We start from the raw sequence: 25787 nt of genomic DNA, 5'->3' as shown, positions 1-25787 counted from the left end.
CTTAATGTTAATTATCTTTGTAGAGGGTGCTATAGCTTTATATACTAAGGAGTTCAGAATATAACATGTTTGTACTTAATTTATTCACCAGGGATATGTATCTCAGACATGAAGTGGATATTTAAAAAGTACGTGTTTAAAGAAGGTAAATCTTAGACAATCAGTAGGGTACTATCATGGCTTTCTTCTCTGGCTTTCTTTCCTTTCCAATCTTCCCCTTCCCAACATAACTTTATTGCTTACCAACAATTCAGGCAATACGTGCTCACTGTGACAATTTCAACAATTGGAAAAGATTTTATAAAAAAGAAAATTAGGATAAAATCACTGTAGATCCTACCATCCAAAAATAATGACTTAAAATATTTATTTAATGAATCCCCAATTTGGGACACTTTTTTCCAATCTTTTCCTATCTTAAAACAGTAGAGAGAAACATTATTGTATATATATCATTGACCACTGGTCTCACTATAATAAATTCCTAGACACAAAACTGCTAGGTCAAAGGATATATCCTTTTATAGTGCATTTGACATAAATTACCAAACTTCCCTCTAGAAAGGTAATAACTCTTTACAGCCTATGAAAGTGCAGTCTTTCTTGTACCCACTGTAATAAAAACATACACAAGGGTAGAAACCACAGAGAAGCCTGGCCCACAAAAGGATAAAAAAGCTGAGTCAGGAGCTACAGAAGCAGCACACCAATGAGGAAGAAAGGCAAAAACAACTAAGATCTACACTGTTTTACAAAACAGAATAGAATCTCTGTCTACACGTAGCTCCAGAAAACTGTACGTATTCCCATCCAAGAGTAGAAAAGACTAGAATGGAAGAGGACAAAGATGTGGACTTTTATCTATTTATCTAAGTCAGAAAACAACAGAAAAATACCTCTTTTGGATCATCTGACATCTTACCTGTCCTTTTCTTTAGTTCACTTTCCTCCTAAAGCATAACCAGAGGCTGTAAAATGGAAGCTTGGCTGGATGCAGTTGAACTTTTACCTGGTTTGTTTAACTCACATAGTGTAGCAATTTCAAAATGTGAATGTATTTATATGGGTCATGTGCACTCCAGTTCACACAGTCTCTAACACTGACTCTTAAATTTCATTGTTCCACTCATTTAAGATATCTACTTAGCCCTAGTGGCATTTGCTACTTTCATATAAAATAACCATTCAAATATCATAAAGTAGTAGTTTGGTAGATGCTATCCTGTGTCACTTAATAAATGTTGATACTAAAGGCTAGTCTTTTTTTTTTTTTCGAGACGAAGTCTCATTCTTGTCCCTCAGGCTGCAGTGCAATGGTGTGATCTCAGCTCACTGCAACTTCTGCCTCCTGGGTTCAGGCGATTCTCCTGCCTCAGCCTCCCGAGTGGCTGGAATTACAGGTGCCTACCACCACTCCTGGCTAATTTTTGTATTTTTAGTAGAGATGGGGTTTCACCATGTTGGCCAGGCTGGTCTTGAACTCCTGACCTCAGGTGATCCACCTGCCTTGGCCTCCCAAAGTCCTGGGATTACAGGCGTGAGCCACCGTGCCCCGCCAAGGCTAGTCTTAAAGAAAATTTTCTTCCTAAACTCAGTATCAAATGTAATCTTAAACAACAAAGTGGGATACAAAATTCCAACTGTTAATTGCTATTTGACTTAACTTGGGTATTTTATTTTCAAGAAACCATCACACTTATTACATTACAGATATTTCAAAACCCAAAACCCTTAGCCCTTTTAGCTACTGCTAATCACCAGCAGCAACATACACAGTGGTTAACAGTATGGCTCCTAAGCTAGACTGCCTGAGTTCAACACCCGGACTGATCAATTACTGGCTGCACCACCTCAGGTAAGCCAATCTCTCTGCCTGTTACCTTATCTGTTGTAGTTTCTTCATAGGGTTGGTATGAAGATTAAGTGTCATTACTTATGAAGCACTCAGACCAATACCTGGCACAAAGTATACATAATATGTATGCAATAAATGTGTATATTGTATAATACATATAGTACATATAAGATACACAACAATAAAAAATGTCTGGAAATATAAATATACAGTACTTTCCCCTTATTGGCAGGAGATATGTTGCAAGACACCTCCCTGCCCCACTTGGTGCCTGAAATTGTGGATAGTACCAAACTCTATATATTATGGTTTTTCCTATACATACATATCTATGATAAGGTTTAATTTATAAATTAGGCACAGTAAGAGATTAACAAAAATAACCCATAATAAAATAGAATAACCATAACAATATACTGTAATAACAGTCTGTGAATGTGGTCTCTCTCTCTCACTCTCTCAAAATATCTTGGTGTTCTGTACTCACTCTTCTTCTTTCTTTTTCTTCTTTTTTTTTTTGAGATGGAATCTCGCTCTTTCACCCAGGCTGGAGTGCAGTGGCGTGATCTCGGTTCACTGCAAGCTCCGCCTCCCATTCTCCTGCCTCAGCCTCCCCAGCAGCTGGGACTACAGGCACACGCCGCCACACCCGGCTAATTTTTGTATTTTTAGTAGAGACGGGGTTCACTGTGTTAGCCAGGATGGTCTCGATCTCCTGACCTTGTGATCCGCCCACCTCGGCCTCCCAAAGTGCTGGGATTACAGGCATGAGCCACAGCGCCCAGCCTCTTCTTTCTTTTTATCATGTGTCGATCGATCTGTTAACCAAGAGGGCTACTAAGTGACTAATGGGTGGGTAGCATATACAATGTGGATATACTGGACAAAGGAATGACTCACATCATGGATGGGATGGAGCAAGATGGTGCTAGGTTTCCTCCTACTCAGAAGGTTGCACAACTTACAACTTATGAATTGTTTATATCTGGAATTTTCCATTCAATATTTTTGACTGTAGTTGACTGTGGGTCACTGAAACTGCGTAAAGTTTTGAAACCGTGGACAAGGGAGTACTACTGTACAGATGGTCCTCACTTTGCATGGTAGTATGAGACCATTAAAATGCCTGTAAAAGCTGAAACCAGGCAAAGTGATCTTAATAATCAATGAGAAAGATCACCACTGTTCCATGACCTTTAAAATTTTTTGTTAACACATTAAAAACTTTCTTATGGTTCATCACAAAGGCATAGAATAATTTTTAAAAATAGTAAAACTAATATTTAGTTAGTACATTGTAATTTAAAACATCAGCAACATTGGGAATTGAAGTGTTTTACTTCTTTGTAAAAATTTATCAAGGGTAGTTTAAACAGTGGTTGCCTTCTTTTCGCCATGATATAACTTGCAATGTAGAGTGAACATCTTTTCTATACTTTTAGCAAATTGTCATATTCCTTACTAAGTCCAGATCAGGTACTGTAATTCAAGCACCTGATGGCAAGGTGCGTAAATGCTCAGGTTCTTTGGAAACCTAAGACGCTATGATACAGAAAAGAATGAAGATATAAAAGAATGAAGAGAGACAAGCAGAAGACTTACATTGTATTGATGATTAGCAACAGGTTTGTAATTGGTTGTTACAACTTTGTCCAGCTGTTGTGATAGCCTCACAGGTTTGGAAGACTCTTCTATCTGCAATCTGAAAAAAAATATAAGGCATTATTAAAACTCTTGTTTAGCAGAGTGAAATATGAAGTTATTATTTCTATAATTCTTATTCAATGAAAACTAATATATAAAAAGGTAACCTCAGAGGATACACTAGCCTTAATACTTTAAAAATGCACTGAATATACGTGACTATAATGCAATAACCAGTACACAAGCTAAACATACAAACTAACTCATTATAATGCCACAATGTACTTTTCACCCGCTTATTATATAGGCAAATCTTAACCACTAAAACCAAGAAGCTAATCCGCCTTAAATTTCTGGGGAAAAAAAAATCTTCATGTAAAAATAAATCATCTTAAATTACATGGTCTAAAATCAAGTTATTAATTCAAAATGTCTACTCAGCTGATAAAAGATAAAGGTAAATAAAAAGAGAATACATCAACACTCAAGGTTTACTGAACAGCACAGAGAGAGAATATTTCTATCATCACAGAAACCTCTATTAGACAGCACTGCTCTAGAACTACTGCAGGACACCATCTAAACTGATCCTGTCTCTACAAAAAATTAAGAAAAAAAGATTAGCCAGGCACAGTGCCTGTAGTCCTAGCTACTCAAAAGGCTGAGGTGGTAGGATCACTTGAGCCTGGGAGGTCGAGGCCACAGTGAGCTGTGATTGTGCCACTGCACTCCAGCCTGGGCAACAGAGTGAGACCATGTCTCAGAAGATAAAACTCAAAACACTACTTTTGAAAATATATGCCACCATGTACAGTATATTATAAAACATAATAGTTGACTAGTACATGTATATTTAAGTAGCAATCTTAGGATATTTTGTTTTATATTAAGTATAGCAAGACTCATAATCATTTACTTATTTAGAAAATTAATTCATTTGATATATCAGCACAGTAAATTTAAAAAACTGTTTTAAGGAAGGAAAAGTACAGCTTTCTAAGCCAACTATTTTTAATGATGCAAAAGTTATCACTGTACCTTTTAAACTCATCAGCAAGATATCAAAATATAAGATTGTAATTTTTTAAGAAAATTGCTCAACATATCTAGTTAGATTACAATTGAAGAGTAAGCGTAAAACATAAGCATTTTTGGACAAAAGCTTATGTTTATTATTTATAGATCCTCACTGAGAAACTACTCAAGAATTTATTTCAGTAAGAAGGAAAATGAATCCAGTAGGAAGCAGTGAGATGCAATGGTTACAGCAAAAAAATTGAAAACCATGTTAGAAAATCGCCTCTAATTAAAAAAAAAGGCAGTTTTTTTTTTTTTTAAATGGTGAAACTAGCATGAAAGATGGGAAGGAAGAGATCAGACTGGATGCATTTTAAGTTTGTTTGTTTTCTAAATGTTCTGCAATAAGTATTTATTACTTTTATAACCTGAAGAAGTACCCTTTCTTAAAAAGAGAAGAAATACTGTAATTTCTTGGATGGTTCATTTGAAAACCACAAAAATGCTGGTTATTAAAAAATAATACGAGTTTAACATTATGTATTATTTTATTTGAATGGGGCTTTAAATTCTTTGGTTTAATAAAATAGAAATTAAAAACAATTTCCATTTTAAATTCCTTCAAAAGCAGAATTAAGTACAAAGGGTGTTTGTATAACATTCATATTATTTAATTCCTTGGATGAAGATAATTCTCTATTTACTTCTGCTTATTTTCAGGTATACACTATCAAATTGCTGAGAAGATATAAGATATCTACCAATTGCCTTTTCAATTTGAAATCTAAAAATGCCATAGGTTTTGTTTTTACCAAGATTCCCAAATTCAGTATACTCATTTCTGTATGGAAATGTAAATATTTAAATTATTCGTTACATATAAATCCATGCTTATCCTTTAAATACACAAGATGATTTACTCTATAAAGTACAAAAAATTCTCTGGAAGTGTCTTTAGAAACTTACTGGATATGTAACCATAAATAATACTTACAATTATACTTTGCTTTTCATGTGCCACATAGCGTTTCTATGAACATGGATTCAATTTTCTTGCTAAGACTGAGAAATTAACTAGCTAGAGTCTAGAAGGGAGATGTGCAAAACAAGAATGGATTTAGATTAATGATTCTTCGATGGCCTCTTACTATTCTCGGGGTGCAGCACAAGTTCCTTCATAGGACTTTTAGACTCTTTGGGATCTAGTCCCTGCATATCTCTCCAGTTCTCCCTACCATTCTCCCGTATCTGCCTCTGGCTGCAGCTGTGCCACAGCCAGACTCTGGAAGGAGCCTCCTGCTGTCAATCATCTAGCAAGTGTTTACTGGGTACTCACTTCTGCCAGGCACTGGGTTAGAGGTTGGAGACACAGCAGTAAAGACTTGCTCTAGTGGAAGACAAGCATTTAATACTATAATTAACTGCAGTACTGAAGATGAACAAGCGTGATGGAGGGATGGTAGGACAACTAACTGCATACTGATAAAAAGATTAATCCCAAGGTGTGCATTTTGAGAGTAAACTGGAGCAGAGCTGCTCATGCTTATAAGAGATAAGGCGGGCTGGCTGTGGTGGCTCACACCAGTAATTTGGGAGGTGGAGGCAGGCAGATTACTTGAGGTCAGGAGTTCAAGACCAGCCTGGGTAACACGGTGAAACCCCGTCTTTATTAACAATACAAAAATGAACTGGGCATGGTGGTGCATGCCTGCAATCCCAGCTAGTCAGGAGGCTGAGGCACATGAATCGCTTGAACCCAGAAGGCGGAGGTTGCAGTGAGCCAACATCGTGCCACTGCACTCCAGCCTGGGTGATATAGCAAGACTCTGTCTCAAAAAAAAAAAAAAAAGAGATAAGGCAAAAAGATTAGGTGGAAATGATTCCTCCAAGGAAAGTTATGTCAAAGCTTCTAAGAGATAAACCTCTAGAGAGAGAAAAAAGATTGAAGACAGATACAGGAACGTTTACAAAGTGTCAGGACAGCTAAATGTGTTAACTTGGTTGGGGGTGGGAGTGGGTGGGAAACACAACTAAGTGTCAGCCTGTTTCTGAACACACCTGTGTCCTAATCTTAGCCCCCCATCCCCCTCTAATGCAATCAGCTCTCAGAGGTTTGGCCTCTCTAAACGGTAATCTGTTATGTTGCCGCTAAATTATCTTCCCTGTTTCAGTCATCTCCACGATTTGATCTTATGAGACATTCAAGAAAGGAGGCATGCACTAGCTCCTTCCTTCCATATTAAATGATTGTTCCCATTACCTCACAATTTGAAAATTCCTCAGGGTTTCAGTTTGTTTAGTGAAGTGCTTCTTTATAAACGGTAGCTTATTCTGGTCACACTCTTACACTTGAATTTATTTGTAGACACCGCATCCAAAGTATGTAGCATACTTTCCTTTCAATTTTAATTCAACAATTCTAAAAGCCAATTTCATCACTCATACAGTGTCATGCAGTTTTTATCCTCAAAGCATTTAACCTTTTATGTAAAGGAAAACACTGACTTTAAAAAAAAAAATAAAGAACTCATTTAAAAAATTTAACTGTTCTATTATACATTTAAAAGGCAACCACAAGGGTTTTAATTAAAAGAGGACAATTTATGATTCAAAACTAAAAACTATGATTCAAAACTAAAAATGTTAATGTATGAACTGAAAATATAACAAAGAACTAAATCTTAAAATACTTTAACTCACTTTGAATCGTTTAAAATAATTTAGCAGGGTCCTTAACACTAAATAATTCATTTAACACTATCTTATGAAGTGTCAAGAACAATTGGCAACTCCATTTCATCACTGAACAATGTACTAAATTAAACATTACTGACCTTGATATGCTTTCAAAGTCAAGGTAAGGTTTATCTAGGTTTGTACAAAATAATATAATCTGGAAATATGTGGTTCGTAAAGCAGAACAACAAACTACATAGAGAGGTATTAGGCTGACTTGGGAGCAAGCTAAAAGGTTACCCTGCCCATTTTAAAAAATGAGTCTCCACTTTTTCAGAAAATTTAAAAATACAGTGTTGTTTTCAAGAAACAGAAATAGAAAAATAATGGCTGATCACTTAGATACAGCCAGGCTACATTTTACTTTGTTTTGTAAACCATTAAAAAAATACTTGGTGCTGGCTGGGAGTGGTGGCTCACGCCTGTAATCCCAGCACTTTGGGAGGCAGAGACTGGCGGATCACCTGAGGTCAGGAGTTGAAGACCAGCCTGCCCAACATGGCGAAACCCAGTCTCTACTAAAAATACAAAAAAATTAGCCGGGCGTGGTGGCAGGTGCCTGTAATCCCAGCTACTCGGAGGCTGAGGCAGGAGAACTGCTTGAACCCAGGTGGCAGAGGTTGCAGTGAGCTGAGATCGCGCCATTGCACTCCAGTTTGGGCGACAAGAGTGAAACTCTGTCTCAAAAACAAAAAACAAAAACCAAAAAACAAAAACAAAAAAACAAAACAAAATAACACAAAAAAAACTTAGTGCAAATTCAGAATATAAATATATATTCTTCAAATGCCAGGACTAACCATGCCTTCTGGTGTTCCCTACAGACATAAAGTGCTTGGAAACATACAGTACATCTATAAAACAATTGCTATTCTAGTCATAAATCACGCATATCTATTTGTCACAATGTAAGACTATTAAGTATCAAGTAACAAATTTAGTCAAGCTTGAATAGTATTCATTCTAATGAAATAAAACTCCATTTATTTAAAAAAATCAGGCCAGGCACAGTGGCTCGCGCCTGTAATCTCAGCACTTTGGGAGGCTGAGGTGGGTGGATCATGAGGTCAGGAGTTCAAGACCAGCCTGGCCAACATGGTGAAACTCTGTCTCTATTAAAAATACAAAAATTAGCTGGGTGTGGTGGCGCATGCCTGTAATCACGGCTACTCGGGAGGCTGAGGCAGGAGAATTGCTTGAACCCAGGAGGTGGAGGTTGTGGTGAGCTGAGATCTCGCCACCGCACTCATGCCTGGGCAACAGAGCAAGACTCCATCTCAAAAACAAACGAACAGACAAACAACAACAAAAACTGCAATTTTAATTTTAGGTAACTTCAGAATGGTATTCTTGGAAATTCAAGTTGGTGAAGTTTGAAAGTTGTCCCTAAATTATTTGCCTGAGTTATAACATCAAAAACACTAAAATACTTGGGAAAAAATAAAATACAGGATACAGGTGGCTGGGCAGGGTGGCTCATGCCTGTAATCCTAGCACTTTGGGAAGCCAAGGCAGGTGGATCACGAGGTCAGGAGATCGAGACCATCCCAGCCAACAAGGTGAAACCCTGTCTCTACTAAAAATACAAAAAATTAGCCGGGTGTGGTGGCACACACCTGTACTCCCAGCTACTTGGGAGGCTGAGGCAGGAGAATTGCTTGAAGCCAGGAGGCAGAGGCTGCAGTGAGCTGAGATCCGGCCACTGTACTCCAGCCTGGGTGACAGAGACTCCATCTCAAAAACAAAACAAACAAACAAACAAAATAGGTATCTGTCTAACAGAATAGCTTATATTCAGGAAGCTTAATTCAATTTGAGACAGTCTCTCTCTGTCTCCCAGGCTGGAGTGCAGTGGCGTGATACCAGCTCACTGCAAACTCTGCCTCCCAGGTTAAAGCGATTCTTGGGATTACAGGCATGCGCCACCACACCTGGCTAATTTTTATTTTATTTTTTGTATTTTTAGTAGAGACAGGGTTTTGCAATGTTGGTCAGGCTGGTCTCGAACTCCTGTCCTCAAGTCATCTGCCCACCTTAGCCTCCCAAAGATCTGGGATTACAGGCGTGAGCCGCCGTGCCCAGCCAAGAAGCTTAACTGTTTTTTTTTTTTTGAGATAGAGTCTTGCTCTGTAGCCCAGGCTGGAGTGCAGTGGCGCAATCGCGGCTCACTGCAAGCTCCACCTCCCAGGTTCACGCCATTCTCCTGCCTCAGCTTCCCGAGTAGCTGGGACTACAGGCATCCGCCAACAGACCTGGCTAATTTTTTTTTGTATTTTTAGTAGAGACGAGGTTTCACTGTGTTAGCCAGGATGGTCTTGAGCTCCTGACCTCGTGATCCACCCGCCTCGGCCTCCCAAAGTGCTGGGATTACAGGCGTGAGCCACCACGCCCAGCCCATGAAGCTTAATTTTAAAGTGAATTTACACAGAGTAAAATCTAGGAAGGCAAGTAGGAAATATATGGGCTGTCGTAAGTATTTTAAATCCTAAGATTAATGAAAAATCAGAGAATTTTTAAGCAAGGAATTAAATTTCTGTTTTAAAAATATTCCTCTGGCTACTATTTGCAGAATAGAATGAGGCAAAAATGGACATCACTGACTAGGAAAGCTACTGTACCAATCCAGAGGAAAGATAATATTCACTTGGAACAGGGTGATGGTAAAGGAGTTGGACTCAAGTTAAACAAATTTAGGAAATATTTTGAAAATAGATTCAATACAAAGTGGTGCCTAAGTAAGTAAGATAAAGGAGAAATAAAGGCATCATCAAGAATAACTGAGCTCAAACAATGTGATACCACCTTACTCCTGCAAGAATGGCTATAATTTAAAAAACAAAAAAATAGGCTGGGCGCAGTGGCTCACGCCTGTAATCCCAGCACTTTGGGAGGCCGATGCGGGCGGATCACAAGGTCAGGAGATCAAGGCCATCCTGGCTAACATGGTGAAACCCTGTCTCTACTAAAAATACAAAAAATTAGCCGGGCGTGGTGGCAGGCGCCTGTAGTCCCAGCTACTCGGGAGGCTGAGGCAGGAGAATGGCGTGAACCTGGGAGGCAGAGCTTGCAGTGAGCCGAGGTCTGGCCACTGCATTCCAGCCTGGGCGACAGAGTGAGACTACGTCTCAAAAAAAAAATAAATACATACATAAAATGAAATAAATAAATAACAGATGTTGGCGTGGATGTGGTGAAAAGGGAATACTTTTTTTTTTTTTTTTTTGAGACGGAGTCTTGCTCGTCGCCCAGGCTGGAGTGCAGTGGCGCAGTCTGGGCTCACTGCAAGCTCCGCCTCCCAGGTTCACGCCATTCTCCCGCCTCAGCCTCCCAAGTAGCTGGGACTACAGGCACCCACCACCATGCCCGGCTAATTTTTTTTTTTTTTTTTTTTTTTTTAGTAGAGATGGAGTTTCACTGTGTTAGCCAGGATGGTCTCAATCTCCTGACCTCGTGATCCGCCCGCCTCAGCCTCCCAGAGTGCTGGGATTACAGGCGTGAGCCACCGCACCCGGCAAAAAGGGAATACTTTTACACTGCTGGTAGGAATGTAGACTAGTACAACCACTATGGAAAACAGTATGGAGATTCCTTAAAGAACTAAAAGAAGATCTACCATTGATCCAGCAATCCCACTACTGGGTATCTACCCAAAGGAAAATAAGTCGTTATATGAAAAAGACACTTGCATACACATGTTTATAGCAGTACAATTCACAACTGCAAAAATATGGAACCAGCTGAAATGCCTGTCAATCAAAGAGTGGATAAACAAAATGTGGTGTGTGTGTGTATTCACACCATGGAATACTACTCAGCCATAAAAAGGAAGAAAATAATGGCACTTGCAGCAACCTGGGTGGAGTTGGAGACCATTATTCTAAGTTAAGTATCTAAGAATGGGAAACCAAACATCCTATGTTCTCACTTGTAAGTGGGAGCTAAGCTATGCAAACGCATGAGAATGATACAATGACTTTTGGGGACGTGGTGATGGGAGAGGTAAGGAAAGGGGGGATGAGGCGTAAAAGACTATACATTGGGTACAGTGTACACTATTTGGGTGATGGGTGCATCAAAATCTCACAAATCACCACTAAAGAAATTATCCATGTAACCAAACGCCACCTGTTCCTCAAAAACCTACTAAAAAGTAAAAAAAAAAAAAATTTTTAAAGAATAACTGGGCTCAGATTTCTGGCTTCAGCAACTATAACCTACACAGGGTAGACAGACTACATCACTGTAAAACTGTTTCCTATGGGATTCACCATATTTTACTCGAAAATTTGTAAATTACGTGTTCCATTTTCAGATGTAGAAAAACTATTCCAGTTGAAAATAAGAGAAGAAAAATTACCACCTTCTATTTTGAATTCTTAATGTTTTACATGAAGATATCAGTTTCTCTTTCTGTCTCACACTTACATTAAAATAGATACAAACATCTGATGTAGAAAGCTTCAAGAGTAACTCATTTCTCCGGACAAGAAATAAGGACCAGCTGGGCATGGTGGCTCATGCCTGTAGTCCCAGCATTTTGGGAGGCCAAATCACTTGAGGTCAGGAGCTCGAGACCAGCCTGGCCAACATGATGAAACTCTGTCTGTACTAAAAATACAAAAAATAGCCAGGCGCGGTAGCTCACGCTTGTAATCCCAGCACTTTGGGAGGCTGAGGCGGGCGGATCACGAGGTCAGGAGATCGAGACCATGGTGAAACCCCGTCTCTACTAAAAATACAAAAAAATTAGCCGGGCGTGGTGGCGGGCGCCTGTAGTCCCAGCTACTCGGAGAGGCTGAGGCAGGAGAATGGCGTGAACCCGGGAGGCGGAGCTTGCAGTGAGCCAAGATTGCGCCACTGCACTCCAGCCTGGGCGACAGAGCGAGACTCCGTAAAAAATACAAAAAATTAGCCAGGCATGGTGGCTCACATCTGTAATCCCAGCTACTCAGGAGGCTGAGGCAGGAGAATCGCTTGAACCCAGGAGGCAGAGGTTGCAGTGAGCCGAGATCGTGCCACTGCACTCCAGCCTGGGCAACGGAGTGAGACTCTGTCTCAAAAAAAGAGAAAAAAATAATGACTAACAATGACTATCATTGTATAACCTTGGTCATACAAAATTAAATAGCTTTGTTATTATTATAAGGAAACAGTCAAGATCAACTTCTTGAATTACTGGTCTTTCTATTATTATTATCTAAAAATAAGTTTTAGCTCATATTTTTTCCCATCCAAAAAACAAAGCTCAAGGGCCACCTAGCATAGAAATACAACAAGAATAAAATGACAACTGTAACAAAAATAAGACATTTAAAGAACACTTACTATGTGCTGGAAACTGTGGTAAGAACTTTTCCTACATCATCTCAGTATCATTTTTTCCTCATAGTAAGCAAAAACAAAACAAAATTGGATTTTTCTCTTTTCAGTCTAGGGTTCATGCTATTAATCCTACCTCTATATGGTCCCATAAAAGGCCATATAACAGAATAAAATCTCTAATAAAAATTTCACGGAACTTAGTTCAAAGTAATTTCTCCTTGACAGTCATCAGCCTCCCTACAACTAATACAATTCTATACACACAAAGAAAAAGCACATTCTCCTTTACAACACTGAAAAAAAGACTCCTAGTAACTCAATGTCACTAAGTCATTGGGACATAACCACGGTTCATAATTACCCTTGTCAAAATTACAGTTGGGCCACTGTATCTGCATATTGGGTACTTGCAGATTCAACCAACTGTGGATAGAAAATATTTGTTTAAAAAAACAAAAAACCGCCAGAGCGCAGTGGCTCACGCCTGTAATCCCAGCACTTTGGGAGGCCAAGGCGGGCAGATCACTTGAGGTCAGGAGTTTGAGACCAGCCTGGCCAACATGGTGAAACTGTGTGTCTACTAAAAATACAAAAATTAGCCAGGTGTGGTGGCAGCTGCCTGTAATCCCAGCTACTCAGGAGGCTGAGGCAGGAGAATCGTCTAAACCCAGGAGGCGGAGGCTGCAGTGAGCCAAGACTGTGTGACTGCACTCCAGCCTGGGTGACAAAGCGAGACTCCGTCTCAAAAAACAAACAAAAAACCCAAAAAACAACAATAAAACAAAAGGAATTAAAAAAAAAACCAGTATAACCATTACTTACACAGCATTTACATTGTGTTAGGTATTCTAAGTAGTCAAGAGATGATTTAACATATCGGTCCCCCAGCCTTTCTGGCACCAGGGACTGGTTTTGTGGAAGAAAATTTTTCCACCAACAGCGTGGAGGGTGTGGCAGATGAAACTGTTCCATCCCAGATCATCAGGCATTAGTTAGATTCCCATAAGGAGCACGCAACCTAGATCTCTCGTAGGTGCAGTTTACAACAGGGCTCATGCACCTTTGAGAATCTAATGCCACTGCTGATCAGACAGGAGGCGGAGCTCAGGCAGTAATGCTCACTTGCCCTCTGCTCACTCCTCCTGCGTGGCCTGGTTCCTAACAGGCACAGACCAGTATGCGGCCCAGGCGTTGAGGACCCTCTGATTTAAAGTACACAGAAGATGGAGGTAGGTTACATGCAAATACAACACCATTTTATATAAGGAACTTGAGCATCTGAGAATTTTGGTATCTGAGGGCGTCCTGGAATCAATCCTCTGGGGATACCGAGAAACAACTGTACTTCATTATTACACTTTGTGAAAAGTTATGTACTATACTGAGAATTTAATTTGCAAATTACTGTGTATATTCTGAAAATATAAAATTCATGTAATAAAAATAATAGTAGCATATACATCCTCCAAATATTTTATAGGATGAACACTGGTAAGACCTAACTTAACGAAAAAATGCCAAACTCAATCGAAACTGCTGGCAGATTTGGAAGAGAAATCTGTAAGTTTTAGTCAATAAATCCTCCATTTATCTCATTTGTAAGTACAGCATTTCTCACATAATAGTAACTCAATAAATATTCTTTAAGCAAATGAATAAATGACACCTTTGTTAGATAATTAGATCACAAAGAAAAAGGCTGAGTCCTATATTAACAAATACTATAATTCTGCCTAATTTAATACATGTAGACTATTTTCATGTCTAAGCAAAAGCCCTAATACTGCCTTGCTAATCTCGTTATCAATGGAATTAAACAACTACAAAAACACTGAACAACAAATGTTTCCACCAGCAACTGTCAATGTAGAAGTCATTTAAAAACATAAATATATCACTTCAGCATTCATCTATCTTTTGTGCATTTGATTGCAATTTGTTATTCTTTAAAGGATAGGTTCTACAAAAGAATGTGTATTTTCTAAACATGTGTATTTCATTTTTGAAGGGGGGAGACAGAGGCTGACATTTGCAGGGTGAAAGAGGGAAAAAAGTTTTCATGGCAAGAAGCAGGAAGAGCAGTAGAGTTACTGGGACTGCCCGTGAGAGAGAGCACACACACGTGGCCCAAAGTCAGGTAAAAAAAAAAAAAAAGAAGTTCCAGCAGAAGACGCAGCTTGGAAGAAGGCAGACAGAAGGCCGGGAGAAAGGCCAGGTGAAGTAATAGGGGGAGGGCTGACCTGATTTACTAATATGAAAAAGTTATGAAGAAGCCTAGCTTTAAAACAGCATCTTTATAGGAAGTTTCAATATTTTGGGAGTAAGATGTTTTTCAGAGGACTGCAATAGTAAGCATATATCAATCTATTAGAATGTGAATCTAAGTGGCAATGAGGAAATTTTAGGGCTTGGAATTAACAAGTAAATGTATTATATCCTTATCTGGTAGGGCTACTGAAGGGATTACAGATAGTAAATATTAAATTACTTTGGCAAGCATCTCTTACAAATATTTATTAATTATCTGTAAGCTTCATGAAAACAGGGACCATGATCATATGCCTAGGGCCCAGAACAGGCATGTAAAACCCAGTGGGTTGAATAAATAAATAAGGAGAAAAAAGAAGAAAAGTCTCAGCCTCCATTTCATCAGAGAGGGTTATTTGGTTTTCAAATCATAAGGCTTAAAGTAATATATGCTACCATTTAGATTCAGGATTTAAGAGAATAGATATAAAATGCATTAAGGCTTGCTTTTCACTCTGTAGGAAATAGCCAATAAAGGAAAATACTCCATTATTGACTTAACTGTCGAATATGGTAGCCACTAGCCATATGTGTCTATTTAAATTAATTAAAAATAAATAAAATTAAGAATTCGCCTCCTCAAGGACACTAGCCACATTTCAAGTGCTTAATTGCCACATGTAGCTAGTGGCTATCATACTGGACAACAAAGATACAACACACTTCTACCACTGCAGAAAATCTATTGGATGGTGCAAGAGAATCACAAACTCAAAGGTCTACAGGGGCCTGTCCAGCGCAGTAGGACATAACAGAGAGAGGTTGGGGCTAGAGTGAACCAGAAAATAGAGAATATGCTCCACCCCAGGTGGGTAGCAAGTCCACAGCGCTAGCTGGTTATCACTCTGTAGGAATGTAGGCACGGTGTTTATTATCAGATCTTCTAACTATTTTAAAACGTGTGTGTATATATATATATATATAAAACATTTATTTACTTTTTTTTAAGGCAAGGTCTCATTCTGTTGCTGAGGTTGGAGAGTGCAGTGGTCTGTGGTATGATCACGGCACACTGCAGCCTCAACCTCCTGGGCTCATTCGATCCTCCTGCCTCAGATGCCCTAATGGCTGGGATAAAAGGTGCATGCCACCACGTCCGACTAATTTTTTGTAATTTTTTTTTTTTTTGTAATAACAGTGTTTTGCCATGTTGCCCAGGCTGGTCTCATACTCCTGAGCTCAAGTGATCCGCCCACCTGGGCCTCCCAAAGTGCTGGGATTACAGGCATGAGCCACCATGCTCAGATAAGAATTTATAATTTTCTTTCCTTTTTTTGAGAGGTAGTTTCCCTCTTGTCACCCAGGCTGGAGTACAATGGCACGATCTCAGCTCACTGCAACCTCTGCATCCCAGGTTCAAGCGATTCTCCTGCCTCAGCCTGGGATTACAGGCGCCCACCACCATGCCTGACTAATTTTTGTATTTTTGGTAGAGACAGGGTTTCCCCATGTTGGCTAGGCTGGTCTCAAACTCCTGACCTCAGGTGATCCAACCACCTTGGCCTCCCAAAGTGCTGGGATTATAGGTGTGAGCTGCTCTGCCCAGCCGGTAATTATAATTTTCTGTGAAATCACTTAACAAACATTGCTAACTAATTCAATTTTTAAAATGAGCAATTCTCCCATACCAAACCAAACCAACAGAAAACCCTTTCAAAACCAAAAAACATACACTAGCTATACCGGGCCACTAGTTGGCTGTCCTGATCTATATATATCTATATTCCAGGGGTTTTTTGTTTTAAACAAAGCAGCAACAAAGAGTTATTACTAGAAGCAGCAAAGTCATGACACAAGTGGGAAATAACCACTGGCATGAAGACTACAGTCTTATGAAAGGAAAAGCAATTCCCTTCCCCTCCATCCCCATGCTCCCATCCTAAGGTGAATCCATGAGTTGGCTGATAGGCTCTCCTAGATTGTTCTTAGGAGAGTGCATGGCAGTTGGTGTTCAGGCTAAGAATTAAAAAAAAAAAAAATCCCTCTACATAATACAGAAATTGGATCATTTTTGGTATATAAAACTAGCATCTTCATAGGATTCAACCTAATAGCTCCCTCTTCGTGAAAGACTTAATACTGAGTTGAATTCTTCTATATGAGAACATAATTCAAATCCCTAATTAAGTCCCAGCAGATTTGTGACATGCCCATGACCATAAAGTTTGTAAGGGGCAGAGTGGGGGAAAAAATTCAAGATTCCTTGTTCTGTGTTCATCACCTGTATCATAATTGCATCTTAGATATAATGAAGCAATGCAGGCATCTTTTAAAGCTTATTAAATATATACTACCCCAATTTAAAATATTTATAGCTATTTAAGAAAATATATAATGTCCACACTATGTCCATTATATGCCATAAAAATATGGCAGCTTACAGTTTTGGGTAATTTCTTATACATCTGATTCAAATGTGTTCCGAAGGGGCCTATGCCCAGTGAGGGAATGATGATTCACACTGGACTTTGTTTTCTCTAAGATTTCTGTTAGAAACAACAAGCACCCACAAGTTTTTGGTATGTGTTGAGTAAGGTCAAATAGATGACAGACTAATGGAGTCTTTTTGTGCCTGTCTTGTTTTATTTTTTTAAATTACTGCCTAACTTCTGTTTTTCAAAGAAACACTGTAAGACTGTCAATCCACTGTGTAACTTTCACTTCTTTAGGAAGAGTGTATCACCAGCATTCCAGAGAGTCACTATATTACCTCTGTTAGCTAGACAACACAAGATTTCCACTAAACAGTCCAAAATATAAATATCTTACCTTATGATCAGCACATTTCTACTATCTTACGTAGTTTCCTTATCTCTTAGATTCTTTCCTTTTGAAATCTCTTTATCTGGAACTTGAAGGTATGTTCAGGGGATACTTTTACCTTAAGCAGTGGCACTACTTCTAAGTCACCAGCACTCTGGTTGCAAGCAAGCACAAAGATGCCCAAGCTGGGGAGGGGCTGGGGAGGCAGGCAGCTCACCTAACAACTGCGTCTCATGAATCTGTGAGCAACAAGATACCTAAGACTGCACTGGCTGGAGATTTTGTCCAAATAATTGTACATTTTGGTTACTTTCAATTTATTCACTGCAATTTTTTTTTCTTTTTCTTTTCCTTTTCCTTTTTTTTTTTGTTTTTTTGAGACGGAATTTTGCTCTTATTGCCCAGACTGGAGTGCAATGGCACCATCTCGGCTCACCACAACCTTTGCCTCCCAGGTTCAAGAGATTCTCCTGCCTCAGCCTCCCAAATAGCTGAGATTACAGGCAAGCACCACCACGCCCGGCTAATTTTGTATTTTTAGTAGAGACGAGGTTTCTCCATGTTGGTCAGGCTGGTCTCGAACTCCCAACCTCAGGTGATGCGCCTGCCTCGGCCTCCCAAGTGCTGGGATTACAGGCGTGAGCCACCGCGCCCAACTATTTTTTTTTTTCTTTACTTCAAGTCAGGCATGATGTGTCATGCTACTTTATGAAAGCAAACTGCTTTTCATCTTGGAAAGTTCAGATTCCAAAATAAATGTGTGTGTGACAGGGAAGAGGAACAAGGGAGTGGGAAGAGGGAGGGGAGACAGAAGGGACAGCATGTGATAGAAGAAACTCTTTACTGCTAATGCTTTTCCTGTTAATCAGGCACTCTAGACACTATTTTAGTACAGGCATAAAGCAGAAATATATGAGGGGAAAAAACGTTGAGCTGATCAGGGACCATTTATTACTCCTCAATACATGACCAAGTGGCTATTCTTTCCATAATAGAAATAAAATCACCTTAAACTCCAGTGGATGATGAATGAGAAAATACTTGAGTTTTCATTCTTTAAAAACTTTTCAGGCCGGGCGCAGTGGCTCACGCCTGTAATCCTAGCAGTTTGGGAGGCTGAGGTGGGCGGATTACCTGAGGTTGGGAGTTTAAGACCAGCCTGGCCAACATGGTGAAACCTCATCTCTACTAAATATACAAAAAATTAGCCGAGTGCAGCGGCGTGCACCTGTAATCCCAGCTACTCTGGAGGCTGAGGCAGGAGAATGGCTTGTACCTGGGAAGTGGAGGTTGCGGTGAACTGAGATCATGCCACTGCACTCCAGCCTGAGTTACAGAGTGAGACTTCATCACAAAAACAAACAAACAAAAACCTTTTCAAACTCCAACTCCAAATAAAGTGCCTAAATAATTTGATATGGTTCCCAGGAGTGGGGATGAAAGCTTTTCTATCAGAAGAACGAGTAATGTTTATAACTCAATATTAAAGAGAGCAAAAATGACATATCTTTTGTTTTCAGATCCATGACAGTAATTTTGCATTAAAAATCAGAGACTAAAGCAAATTTATGGCATACAGAATAGCCTTAAATAATACTTAGAGTAAAAGAATGTACCATAGTATGGCAGGTCTGAAACCAAGTTCTGGTTTTAAGTTCCAGTTCCATCCCTAGGTGTGAACTTGGTCAAGTTATTCAACTTCTTTAGTCCTTTGGTGCTCTCATGGAAAACAATGAGAATTATAACAGAAATAAGTGAGATAATCTTTATAAAACACTTAGTAAATGGCCTGTCCCACAGTATGTATTCAGTATGTTTTAGCTATTATTGTACATCTTATTATCACTCCAGTGCCCATATTGAACAGAAATGTATGGGAGTTATTTGAATAAGCACAACTTTTAATATTTATTTAGTTTACATATTGGATTTTAGAATCAAGACTTGTAAAATCTGTGTTCATCCTTTATGTATTCTGATACAGTATATTTAGCTATATTAGATCAAAAAGCACTTTATCTCTTCTGATGTTTTCAAAGATTAAAAAAATTTCTTCCTAAATGTCATTCAGCTGCAGGTAAAACATGTAATGTTCATGGAAGTGCTAATTATAATCAATTATAATTTAACCACAGCACCGAAAAACATAAAAATATGGCAGTTTACAGCTTTGGGTAATTTCTTATATATCTGATTCAAATAATTCACTGATCTTTAGGTATAATATTTTTTAGCTTTAATCTTTCAGGGTACTCAAATCAATTCGTCATATGACTTTCAACCAGTAGTGAACAGAATGTCTGAGTTTAACAGAGTAGAAAAAGTCATTTCATTGGAACATCTCCTGAAATTATACAGATTACTCATGATAACCATTTTTTAAACTAGTCTCAAAAATTATTTTTCTCAATATTCCTCCTCATATTAAAATATGACTCAAGAAGGTTATATAATTTTCTTCACAGGAGACAGGGTCACTTTCAGACAAACTGCATAGTGGGTGCAAATGAATAAAAAGTAACTGTTTTATTCCTCTTCTGCTCTTTATCATATCATAATTGTCTATTTTACTTAAACTAGTGTCCCCATTTTTCACTTCCTCGACCCTTTTGGTTGATTTTCTATACAGCTCTAGATTATTTCATATGCATTATTTTACCTCAACAGTCAGGGAACACTAAACAGTAACACTTAGGCACCTTTCCTCCCATAATCCCAAAAGATTAGATTTTTATACTCCACACTTATCTACACTGAGCCTCACAAATGTGTGTGTGTGTGTGTGTGGCGGGGGGTGAGCAATCAATTTATAGAGCACTTAGCAATCTTCTTGACACCATCATTTCACTATACACAGCTCAGGAGATTTCACTATCCATTTCTTCTCCCAAATTATTTTCATAAATATAAAGTCAGTTATGCCTAAGTACTAACTCTAGGGCCTCCTACTGCTTAAACTCTCCCATTTAGATAAGTAAGTCGCTCCTGCCTTTTGGTTCCTTGCCAACTCCCCATCTACAAGAGTCCAGAGAGTCCCATGATGGTATGTATGACTCAGAGGAATGATTAGTTTAGGGAAACTGCAGGCCATAGACAGTGGGCCAGTTCAGTGTGATGTATTTGGGACTGCCAAGCCCTTGAATATTCTCAAGTCACATCATATACATTTTGATTAGAAATACTTGGGAAATGAATTCTTTCTCTAGAAAACAATTAAATGCACCTAGATAGTGGCATCAGGCACAGGACTACTACAATAAGACCTCCTTTCAGTCCCTCTTTTCTATTTTTGTAATTGGTTTTTGTACTTTTTGTGGTAAATAGTAAAGTCTTACAGCAAAGGTTAATATAGAAAATAAAGTATATGGCCATGCGCGGTGGCTCATGCCTGTAATCCCAGCACTTTGGGAGGCTGAGGGGGGCCGATCACCTGAGGTCAGGAGTTCGAGACCAGCATGGTCAACGTGGTGAAACCCCGTCTCTACTAAAAATACAAAAAAAAAAAAAAAAAAAAAAAAAAGCCAGGTATAGTAGTGGGTGCCTGTAATCCTAGCTACTTGGGAGGCTGAGGCAGGAGAATCACTTGAACCCGGGAGGCGGAGGTTGCAATGAGCTGAGATCACGCCACTGCACTGTAGCCTGGGCAACAGAGCGGGACTCTATCTCAGGACAAAAAAAAAAAAAAAGGAAAGAAAGCATATGGACATAATTTCAAATTTTACTTCATCAAATCTCCATTTAATTTGCTAATTTCATTAGCATTTCAAACTGCTAATCAAACATTAGAAACAAAATAAACTGCCTCCCACTACATTTGTCCTTAAGAAGTCAAGAAGAAAACTCAAGTTAAGCCTATCCTGTGCCAAAATGATGAACTATAATGCATTACTTGTCAGATAACGTAACAGCTTTTCCTTTTCATAAAGAATTGAAATGTATTCATTAAGGATGAAGTTTGGTTTTGAGAATTTAGTCTCACAAATATCAATTTTTAAATAAAATTGTTTAAAAATCAAAAGAGAAACTGCTGGAAATTACCAGTAATATAATAAAATTAATTCAGTTTCATAACAGAAACACTAATGTTTATAAGTTTACCATATTGACAAAGTGCTGACAATAATTACTACTGTAAGATTTTCTATTTTCACAATGTTGTCAGTTCATGTTATAAGCCTTCTCAATAAACATTCAACTATGACCACCTTTTTTTTTTTTTTTTTGACTTTCCCTCTCTTGTTGCCCAGGCTGGAGTGCAATGGCACAATCTTGGCTCACTGCAAGCTCTGCCTCCTGGGTTCAAGCGATTCTCCCGCCTCAGCCTCCCGAATAGCTGGGATTACAGGCATGCGCCACCATGCCCGGCTAACTTGCTATTTTTAGTAGAGATGGGGTTGCTCCATGTTGGTGAGGCTGGTCTCAAACTCCCAACCTCAGGTGATTCGCCTGCCTCTGCCTCCCAAAGTGCTGGAATTACAGGCATGAGCCACCACACCTGGCATGACCACCTTTTTGTAAGCTGCCCAAAGTGCATATTTACTAACTGATATATAGGTTTCTGGTCTGGTATAGTCTGATGAGGAATTATGCAACTCTGACATTAAGTTACCTGGGCAACATGCAAGTTTTTCTTTTATATTGAACCCATGGATAGATTAAGAACTTAATACATCATTTTATAACTTTAATAAAATAAATATTTTTGTTATTAGTAGGAAAAAGGCATTATAAAAATGTTTAAGCCGGTTTTTTTCCTAAATATACAAAATATCTGATTCCATTCAAACAGATTTTGTTAAAAAGCTAGTCTTAGTACAAAAGCAATTAAACTTAGCATACAGGAAAAAGATTTGAGAACAAGATGCTTGTGAAAATAGTTGATGATTTACAAATCTAGACTCTGTATATTATTTTATGTGCACTGCTAGCTCTATTTACAAACAGCTTTATATTTCAGTCACTTATTTTATATTCTATAACAACTACAAAATGCAAGGGATATCAGACTATTCTTCACATAGCTCTGGTTAGTCACAGAATGACTATTATTATAGGACCAAAACAAATGTATAAAAATGTTTTCTGCATCATCAACATGCATGGATGGTAAAAATTATAATACAGGCTATTAAAGCCATAATGCATGTTCAAGAAGTGATGGACAAAATCTGTTTTTTTTTTTTAAGCTGTTAATATGATGATCTGGGTTGCTTATGGCCATCCTTGCAAATATTGCTTTGGTAGACATCTTTATAGTGGGAGACGATGAGGTTGATTCACCAGTAGGAAAACATAAACTCCTATATTATTTTTTTCCAACTGTGGCAATGGTTTTGTTTTTCATTTTTGCTTTTGAGACAGAGACTTGCTCTGTTGCCCAGGCTGGAGTGCAGTGGCATGATCTCGGTTCACTGCAACCTCGGCATCCTGGGCTCAAGTGATCCTCCCACCTCAGCCTCCTGAGTAGCTGGGACTACAGGTGCACACTATCACACCCAGCTGACTTTTCTATATTTTGTAGAGATGGGGTTTGCCATGTTGCCCAGGCTGGCCTCAAACTCCCAGACTCAAGGGATCCTCCTGCCTTGGCCTCCCAAAGTGCTGGGATTATAGATGTGGGCCACCATGTCCAGCTAGCAATTGTTTTATACTAAGTTGTATTCTCCTGTTTCCTCTATGACTGGCTAAAAGTTCATTCACAGTGTTGCTAGTGGAGGCAAGGGCAAAATCTGTGCCCACGGAACAGTCTACAGTGATATGCTCAACTGGCAACCGAACCTATAGCTTTGGTTTCCTAGTAAGATCCATTCAACAACTGAGTTAGGTAGGAACAAATGAAACATACATATCTGAATGAACACGTGCCCATGTTTCTTCTGGTCAATTATGAAATTAAGAAGGATTTGAGCTTACACAGATCAAAATGAGAATACAGATGACTAAATGGGAGTGGATTTCTATGGATTTAATTCATTCTTATTTTAAATCTTTTTTTATATTGCAGAGATGGGGTCTCACGATGCTGCCCAGGCTAGAATGCAGTAGCTTTTTGCAGGCACAATCATAGCATATTACTGCCTCAAACTTCTGAGCTCAAGCCTCGGCATCCCCAGTAGCTGAGAATACAGGCATGTACCACTGTACTCAGCTTTGTGGATTTAATGCATATACAAGGTAGAGCTTAAAATATGGAGTATGTTTCATAAAAGCAATTTAGACATAAAATGAACTTGGTAGTTTAAAGTGAGCCTTTACAAATTTTATAACAGATGGTCAAGTGATCATCTTTACGTTATTTAACATTAGATCAGATTCTTGAAATTGTAAACAATATAACCGTGAACAGGCTACCCTATCTTCTCCAAATAATGTCTATCAAAGAAAATGTATTTTCTGCAAAGTACACACTTATACTATGTGAAATCTGAAGGAGATACATTTAAAAAGTAAAAATATATTTATGTAACTGTTAGTTTTAGTAATGACTAAAGGAACTTATGGTGGGTGGGTAGAAAGGAATGAGGTAATGCAGTTCAAGGAGGCTGACCTAACAGAAATTATAGAATAAAGACTGGAAAAATTACTGTAATGAGAAGTATTTTTCTTTTTTTTTTTTTTTTTTCTGAGACAGGGTCTTGCTCGTCACCCAGGCTGGAGTGCAGTGGCGTGATCATAGCTCACTGTAGCCTCAACCTCCTGGACTCAAGTGATCCTCCTGCCTCAGCCTCCTGAGTAGCTGGGACTATAGGCACATGCCACCACACTCAGCTAATTTTAAAAAATTTTTATTTTTAGTGGAGACAAGATCTCACTGTGTTACCCAGGCTGGTCTTGAATACCTGCGCTCAAGTGATCCTCCTGCCTCAGCCTCCCAAAGTGCTGAGATTATAGGCATGCCCAGCCAAGAAGTATTTTCAATTTTCACATTATACTAAAAACTGAAGTCTTAAAACCAGAATTATTTATTTAAGCACCCAAAATGATTAAACAATCTCAATTTCTAATACTCTGATCATCAACTTCTTTAACTCCTAAAAATGTTTAGGTTAGAAATTCAATAAGCTGCTTATGATGATGGAGGCCATGTTTCTCCAGCCAGCTACTTTGATATATATAAGTATGAATCACTTTTTCAAATTAAAATTCTGTAATCCTATGACTATGTGATAAGTGCCAATGGAATACAACGGTGGGATCAAATAACTTCTATTCAGCAAATTTAAAAATACTATTCTGCAAAACTCCTGTTACCTCTGAGTAGAAATCAGAATTATTAGCTGCATATCATGTCAAACTGCAGGAAGCTACCCAGGCATACGCTAACCGAGACAATGTTGCTATGGTGACTAAGTAAATATAGCAAATGGCTACTTCATTAGTGACTCCATGAAACTTTAAATGCTAGAAAATAGATGGGAAATTCCTGGCAGTATGTGGCTACCAATGTGAGCTGGGATTCATAGAAAAATTCTTAAAAGAGAAGGTAGTTTTTAATATGCTGTTTGAAAATTAAAATTGGGATTCTTGTGCTAACTAGAGCCAAATCAAGCCAGTAAAAAAAAAAAATGAGAGAAAGAGTAGTCACCCTTTCAAGGAAAAGACCTTCATTTACGACCAGCTGTGGTACTGATACTGCTATTAAAGAGTGAAAGCCATTGGGAGTATCATTTAGGACTGCAAAACAGGAAAGGAGGACTCCCTATTGCTTCACTGCTCTGTGGACGTGGTTGCAGGCCATATGGTCTCTCTCTCTCCATTGAGAGGATGAATAGGAGTGAGAGAATTTCTGTACATATTTCAACTTTGAATAATGTAACTTTAAATTCAAGAATGAAAATAGGCCGGCACAGTGGCTCATGCCTGTAATCCCAGCACTCTGGGAGGCCGAGGTGGGCAGATCATGAGGTCAGGAGTTCAAGACCAGCCTGGCCAATATGGTGAAACCCCATCTCTACTAAAAATACAAAAATTAGCTGGGCATGGTGGCACACGCCTGTAGTCCCAGCTACCTGGGGGGCTGAAGGAGAAGAATTGCTTGAACCTGGGAGGCAGAGGTTGCAGTAAGCCAAGATTGTGCCACTGCACTCCAGCCTGGGCAATAGAGCGAGACTCCATCTCAAAATAAATAAATAATAATAAATAA

General features: G+C 38.8%; 1 protein-coding gene across 1 annotated transcript in view; it reads right to left on the bottom strand.

Annotated features, from left to right (window-relative positions):
• GTF2F2 (general transcription factor IIF subunit 2) overlaps nucleotides 1-25787 on the bottom strand; it is a 167501-nt gene that overhangs the window by 28560 nt on the left and 113154 nt on the right. The window contains exon 6 of the mRNA XM_032150814.2: nucleotides 3458-3557. Coding sequence (XP_032006705.1) covers nucleotides 3458-3557 — 100 coding nt within the window. The remainder of the gene's footprint in view (nucleotides 1-3457; nucleotides 3558-25787) is intronic.

Source organism: Hylobates moloch, unplaced genomic scaffold, assembly GCF_009828535.3.
Source record: "Hylobates moloch isolate HMO894 unplaced genomic scaffold, HMol_V3 SCAFFOLD_4, whole genome shotgun sequence".
In the NCBI taxonomy this organism is placed as follows: Eukaryota; Metazoa; Chordata; class Mammalia; order Primates; family Hylobatidae; genus Hylobates; species Hylobates moloch.
The sequence above is the reverse complement of the archived record's forward strand: the minus strand, read 5'-3'. Positions and strand labels throughout refer to the sequence as shown.